Consider the following 7,781-nt stretch of genomic DNA (forward strand, 5'->3'; position numbering starts at 1 on the left):
ATTGTGTAGTACTGTCTATTGTGACATATTGTGTAGTACTGTCTATTGTGACATATTGTGTAGTACTGTCTATTGTGACATATTGTGTATCGTGAGTAGTAATATTGTTTAGTCTGAGCATGTATTGCATTACTGTACTAGATTAAGAATTATATTCTGTAGTCTAATCATCTTGTGTAGTACTGTCTGTTGTGACATATTGTGTATCGTGAGTAGTAATATTGTTTAGTCTAAGCATGTATTGCATTACTGTACCAGATTAAGTATTATATTCTGTAGTCTAATCATCTTGTGTAGTACTGTCTTTTGTGGCATATTGTGTATCGTGAGTAGTAATATTGTTTAGTCTGAGCATGTATTGTATTATTGTACCAGATTAAGTAGAATATTCTGTAGTTTAATCATCTTGTGTAGTACTGTCTATTGTGACATATTGTGTAGTCTGAGCATGTATTGTATTACTGTACTAGATTAAGTAGAATATTCTGTAGTCTAATCATCTTGTGTAGTACTGTCTATTGTGACATATTGTGTATCGTGAGTAGTAACATTGTTTTGTAACTCATCATTGAATCAGGTGAAAGAAGAATCCGTGTCCATACTTTGAGCCTTCCAGTAGTAGCAGTTGTAACAGAGCTATTAGGAAGTACTGATCAAGAGGCCATTGTTGGTCTTTGGGCAAAGATGGGTATGTTAACTGGAAAGTAAATAGAAAATACAGTATTGTCACATTTTACTCATTTATAGGAAATTCAGTTGAAAAACTGTACAGTAAATTTGGTATGTAATATTGGATAATTATTTTTGGTTAAGGAAATCAGTGTTAACCATTGTGTTAAAAACTATTTTAAAATTTAGAGTTTAAATGTGTGAGTTACTGTTATATTAACATAATGGGCTTCCATACACAAATATTTGACTTATGTTGAAATTAAACATGTAATTATGTTGATTTATTCAAATCTTGATAGCATGTTTTGTCAAGTTAAAGATTTAAATGTACTGTTTTTTCAGTACACTTTCTGTCAGTTTAAATCATGAATGTATTGAAACTTCTCGACATTTTGTTTTGTATCAAGCGGTTGACAGAAGTATATCAGCCTCTCTCACTGATGCACGAGATGCCCTGATCAATGCCTGTAGTGATTATTTGAGTATTTACCACAAAACATTAGCAGTCAGCCAGACAGCTGGAGCACTTATGATTCCTCATTGTGCTCAATTGTTGCCCCTCTTTTTATTAGGTTTGTTGAAAAATGTAAGTACAGTTGTTAGTCTCATACAACTAATTAACACATGTCGTAACTTGTTTTTTGGTGTTGTTGTTTTTTCATACCTTATTTATTGAAGTTGCTGATGTTTTGTGTATTGTTATGAAGTCAGTGTAAAATAATTATAAAATGTTGAGCATAAATCCTCTGAAATTTTCACAAAGTGAAACATGAAAAACAATTGTACTTTAGTTTAAAATAATTCTTAAGCAGAAGCTACTTTCATGAGATAGTGCTAAGCTGAAACATATTTTTTGTTGCCTTTTCTCTCTACTAAACTTCATATTTAGAGCACTGGCAACAATATTTCTAGTAATTGTTTTGTTGATATTCCAAACAGATTATTAATGTCTGCAGTAAGTTAAGCCTTTCAACAGTTTTTGGTCTCACTTAAAATCTGTGACAGAAGTGTAGAACACACTGTTAAGGCTACAGCAAAATTTAACATCATCCTGGAAGTGGGCTTTAACCTTGTATACTGAATATATAAGCTGATACATATCTGATAAATGAAAAACTTGTTTATCTCATAGATATTGATAATTAAATTTTAAATTAAATGCCTCACGACTGAGATTTGTATTTTATTTATAAAATTTTCAGTATAATTTGATAGTCTATAATATAAGAAGTGTATGACTTAAAAGTTGAACTTTAGGGACCCTTGGCATTTGTAAATGAGGCTTCAGGAAATGTGCAAAGTAATAATTATCTAAAATTCTCAATTACATAGTTGTAACAGAGTGAATGAATTAGAAACCTGTTCTTGTTTTCAGGTGGCATTCCGAGTAGGTATTAGTACAAAATTGGATGAAAGAGTCTTTGCAATGGAACAGATGAAGTCTATGCCTCTTCCTTACTTGATGATGTATATCTACCCAAGGATGTATCCAGTGCATTCCTTAGATGACAATGTAACAAGGCCTCTTTATGTGGATTTACATTTTTTTTTTCATGAACCATATCGCATCAAATAAATAAACATGATTAATTTATTCCTGTTTCAGAAGTTCTCTGAAAGAAATTCAGTGTCAATTTTTTTAAAACTAGAGCATATAATTTTATTTTTAATAGTGGTGTGGTTTTTAGAAATGAAATAAAATATTACTAAAGCTTTTATCTGAAGTAAAGTAAATGAATTATTCCTTTATTATTAAAAAAATCAAATTTAAACTCTTTTTGCAGAACTCCATCCAAACTGATGAAGGAACAGTAATTCCTCAGCCTCCCATACTTCAGCTAACGTTTGAGAAATTAGATCGTTCAGGAGCATACGTTCTAGATACAGCAGTTTCTATGTATCTTTTTATTAGACGAGACATCAGCAATAACTTCTGTTCAAGTGTTCTAGGAGTGCCAACATTTGGAGCAATTCAGGAGGGATTGGTAAGTGGAGTAGATGCTTTAATAATTTTGGTGGTTAATATTTGTTTAATTACTTGTTAGTAATTATTTATTTATTTTAAATATATTAAAGCTCAAACTGTTAATTTGTTTTCATTAAGTAAGGTAAAAAAACAACAGGGTTTTGTACTAGAAATGAATTTTGGATTTTTTAGACTGATCTACCAGAGCTTGACACACCAGAATCACTCAGACTTAGGAACTTTGTATCTTGGCTTCTTTCCCAGCGGCCATTCTATAGTCCTTTACTAATTTTGAGGTATGTATTGAAAGTGACTAATTATTTCATTTAGACTTAACCTTTACCAAGGATTTTCTTTGAGTACAAAATGTTTTTGAAGTCATGCTTGGTCTTGGAAAGATTGTTTCAATTGGATATTGTTCAGATGTTTTTGTTCTTACATAGTTGCTCCCCAATGGCATAGCAGTATGTCTATAGACTTATTATGCTAGAAACCAGGTTTTGATATACATGGTGGGCAGAGCACAGATAGCCCATTGTATAGCTTTGTGCTTAACTTCAAATGAAGAAACAAATCTTAGAGTTTATATTTTTAGAGATTAACAATTAAAACCACTGAAGATTCAGAGCAGTCTACAATATTGCCTCGACTCCCATGTAAACAAGGAGTAAAGTTTCTTCAAAGGTGTGAACTTGGTAGTTTACAGCTAGTTTGAGTAATCTAGTGCTTGATAAGAAACCAAAAATAAGTAGAATGAGGAGGGTTTTCAATATTTTGTCAGAAACATGATTATTAAGTAAAATAGAAAAGAAAAAAATAACTTGAATATGTTGATATTAAAGACTGTGTGCAAAAGTTAGAACAAAGAAGGATTACTTTTCTTAAGTAGAAATTTGTAAATTAAAATGATAAAATTTATCATAGAATTTTAAGTGGTTAAGTCCATACTTTATACTTCCTAACATTAAAATAAAATGAACATGTACCTTGATATCTTTGAGTAATTCATTGCACTTGTGGTGATGTGTGTGTGATATAATATCACATTAAGTGATAATGCTCTAAATAACATTTTTTACTTGTCACTACAGATTTTCTGAAAGATGAATGCATAACTGTTTCAATTGTATATATATATTTCTGTTTTAGGATACTGCATACAGGACTTTTACCTAATGTTAGAGCCTATAGGGCTGGCTGGATTACATCATACAAAGTCTTAGCTGAAATGCTATTTATATCATCTGTTTAAAAGATAATAAGCCAAGGAATTCAGTTATCTTTATAGGACAAATCAAATAAGGAGTAAATATTTTCCAGAATTAGAGAAATCTCGTGTGACTCTTTGGTATTTCAACTTAATGGCATCCTTTGTTGATTTTTAAACCTTCTTAAAACAATACTGTTAAGAGAATAAACACACAAAGACAAATGTTAATATTTTGACTTTAAGGTTGAAATACCATATATTTAAAATATTATGGAAACATGGTGTAATTAATTTGTAAGTTTTTTTCATTTAATTTAGGGAAGACAGTAAAGAAAGGTACAGATTTCTTCAACATATGGTCGATGACAGATCTGAGTCATCCTTTTCCTACTATGAATTTCTGCAACACTTGAAGCAGCAGATATCAAAATGAGTTTCAGATATAGAAAAACTTGTGATGTTTTTCTTGTTTTAATGGTAAATGATCATGGTTACTGATTTAAGAAAACTTGATTATTGGTACCTTGACTATAAAGTCATACATCTGTACATTTCATATACCTGAAGTCAGAGATAGAAGAAATGATTTTGAAATTCAAGAACTGAAAGTATTATAGAAATGTTTTACAAATCTGAAAATGTGTGGAACAAGAACATGTGATTACTGGTTTTCTGTGAAATAATTCAAAAATGTCTTTATTATGGTAAAAACTGTACCTAGAGAATGAAAAATAGCCATGAATAACTTGATCTGTAAAAGGTGTACCTAGAGAATGAAAAATAGCCATGAATAACTTGATCTGTAAAAGGTGTACCTATAATAAATGTGTAGATAGAATGATGGTTGAAATGAGAAAAGGTCTTGCTATAACTGAAATACATATTGCAGCTACATCCTGAAGAAAGTATTATATTAAAGGATTTTGTTTCTTTTACCTGTCTCTGTTGTTTGTTGATCGTTTGCTTAAATACAACAGCAGAACCATTGATAATCTGTCTGGTACCTAGTGTTATTGAACTTGGTTGGTATGTCCAAATATATATGAAGTAAGATCTACAAAGAAACTTGATTTTAGAAATTGGGAGAAAAATGTTAATTTAGTTTTATTTTGCTTCATGATTTTATATAGGTGCAGGTGTGTTGAATGCTAATTCAGGTGAAATGTTTACATGTGTGTACATGAGACGAGTTGATGAAGTATACTTGTAACACACACACACATATTATAAATAGATAAATACATGTTTCTTTTATTTGAGACAACATATTTTACTTTTATTCACTGGGAAATATTTCTTTATTTGGGACATGATTTTTTTTTGTTCACAGGGAAGTACATGCAATGTGAAACTATGATACTGAATATAGGGATTATAGCTAATATTATTTATGAAGTTAATGTTTGTTTTCCCAACATGTTAAGCAATTGCTGTATGATGATTGCCTAAAAGTATGTACCATTCTGATGGTGAAATTATAGTCAAATTTCAGTGTCATTTCTACTGACAGCTCATACAGAGATGAAAAAGTAGCAAATTTCCTCATATCAAAAACTTTTGTTGACCAATATTTTATCTTTATATTTTGTTGATTGATTGATCCTGGAATAGTTTAACAAAAGAAAAACGACAGTTAAACTCGTCGTTTACAACTGTTCCAAATAAAATTGAAAGGAAATTTGTGCCTTTTTGTCTTCAATATTTTGCACTGCAATGGGGAAACAATTTAAATTTTTTGACATCACATCTTTTGAAGCAGTATTTATTCTTCTAGCTTGTTTAAAATTTTATTTTCATGAAGAAATTTTTAGCCTGAAGAAACAAGACTTCCTCCTCTTAACGAGGAAATTTTTAGTATATATGATCAAAAGTTTCCTCCTTGGTTTTTAAGAAAAACTGCTGTATTGCAGCAGAGTGGTTATAAATGTTTGAGGTTGAATTCTTAAGGACGAAAAGTATGATTTGTAAGTATGAAATTATTCAGCAATAGAAACGTCTTTAGGTATATGTTTAATATTGCTTATATTGAGTTAATTTCTTGCTTTGAACTAAGAAAATCTCCAATGGTTTGTTTTGAATAGAGAAAATTGTTAAAAGTGTCTTGAAACAAACTGACCACATATATTTAGATAGTGATTATTTACTGGTAAGACTTCTATTTTTTAGGTTAAAAATGTCAGATTTGAAATGTGGGGATGTTACAGTGTTAAAGGTAAACTTGTATTGAGTTTTTATTTAAAATTTGATGTGGGTTATCTAAATCCTGACTGTATCCAGAGCTCTAGTGTGACTCAAACTGGCCACTTTAGTGTTATTAGGTGGATTGCTAGATAATGTGGAGGTTTTGTTCTTCTTTCTATCAAGTTAAAATAATGCCTATATTTTTATTATTTAATTTTTCGTACATAACCAATCCCTAGTAGAGATGCATGTGGTTATATATGAAGGAATTGTAGTGTAAACCCATAATGATTGTGATACTATATCATTTTAACTGAATTACACTGTTTCAGTAACTGTGTTAGTGAAATAAACCTAACATGAAACATTTCCTTGAAGTAGGGAACATATGATAACAATACCCTAAGGTGTGCTCAAGACCTAAATATGTTCTATGAGTTAGCATACATACAATTGTCAGTTTTTTATCACTTACAGTCTATTTGTATTACTGCTAAAACAATATTTTAGACCAAGATTTTTCAATAGAAATAGTGTTAATGTAAGGGATGGTTTTGTTTATTTCTTTTCATCTTATGTCAGTGTTTTTGTGCTGGATTTATAAAAAAAATTATGACAATACTACAATTTTGAAGAATTGAAAATATTTTAAAATTATGTTGTAAATTTTCCCAATAAAATACATTTACTTGGAAATGTTCTCACTGTATGGTTATGATGACAGACAAAATTGCTAGTCAGTAGTAAAACTGCAAGAGTTCTGTTAACAAAACTAAATATATATATACAATAAAAGTATGGGTAACATAAGAGACAGTGCTATATTGTATAACCTTTTAATTCAGTACATTTTTCAATAAAAACTGACATTTTTGTAGAGACTGACCTAATGGAGAACCAATGCTGATGCTTATTTTTAATCTTTCAGAGGGTGATTGTGTCCTCTAGTGTTTATTGTGATGGACTGTAAATCTATAGGCCCATGGTTTGCATATCATTTTTGTAAAATCACACTCCCACTATGGGGCTTTGTGCATTATGAAAGTGAAGGTCAAATTACAATATTTGATCAGAGTAGCCCAAGATTGGTGATGATTACTGTTGACTTAGCTGCCTTTCTTATTGTCTGTTAGCTGAAAATTATGGATGGCTAATGCAGATGGCTCTTGTGTAACTGTGTGTGAATATCTGAAACAAATATGCTAAACTTTTCAATTAGACACATATTTTTCATTAAGAAATTGAAATCTGTATTAAAAAAATTAACATTCGAACAGGTTTTCTCACTGATAGAATAAGTTGATAAATCAATTCAATTATGAGTTACAAGACATTATACCCAGATGTAATATTGTTCACCAATACCAAGTAGTCTTACACTAAAATAATAAAATGGCCTCTTGTAGCTCAACGGTAAGTCGGTGGGCTTATTATGCTGAAGATTAAAAATCAAGTTTTGATATGTACAGTGGGCAGTGAAAAAAAAAAAAAAATGTGTAGCTATGTGCTTTCCAACAAACACAAGTAACGTGATTGTTCAGTTTTTAAAGGATGTAGGGGAACAAAACATATGCATGTACATAAACGTGCATCTTTTTAGGTGTATCTGCTGTATTTGTATGGGATTTCACACTTTCGCATAGGTATTCAGAATGTCTGCTTAATATATACACTGAGTGGTCACAAGTAAATAAGACACCTAATTTTTCGTCATTTAACTGATTTATGCTAACTAATTAGTGTTCACAGAGC

General features: G+C 30.4%; 1 protein-coding gene across 1 annotated transcript in view; it reads left to right on the plus strand.

Annotated features, from left to right (window-relative positions):
• LOC106464527 (protein transport protein Sec24A-like) overlaps window positions 1–5,829 on the plus strand; it is a 64,405-nt gene extending 58,576 nt beyond the window's left edge. The window contains 6 exon segments of the mRNA XM_022392258.1: window positions 578–688; window positions 1,080–1,258; window positions 2,048–2,185; window positions 2,457–2,657; window positions 2,831–2,934; window positions 4,167–5,829. Coding sequence (XP_022247966.1) covers window positions 578–688; window positions 1,080–1,258; window positions 2,048–2,185; window positions 2,457–2,657; window positions 2,831–2,934; window positions 4,167–4,281 — 848 coding nt within the window. The 3' untranslated portion in view covers window positions 4,282–5,829.
• The last annotated feature ends 1,952 nt before the right edge of the window (window positions 5,830–7,781 follow it).

Source organism: Limulus polyphemus, unplaced genomic scaffold (assembly GCF_000517525.1).
Source record: "Limulus polyphemus unplaced genomic scaffold, Limulus_polyphemus-2.1.2 Scaffold1676, whole genome shotgun sequence".
Lineage (NCBI taxonomy): Eukaryota > Metazoa > Arthropoda > Merostomata > Xiphosura > Limulidae > Limulus > Limulus polyphemus.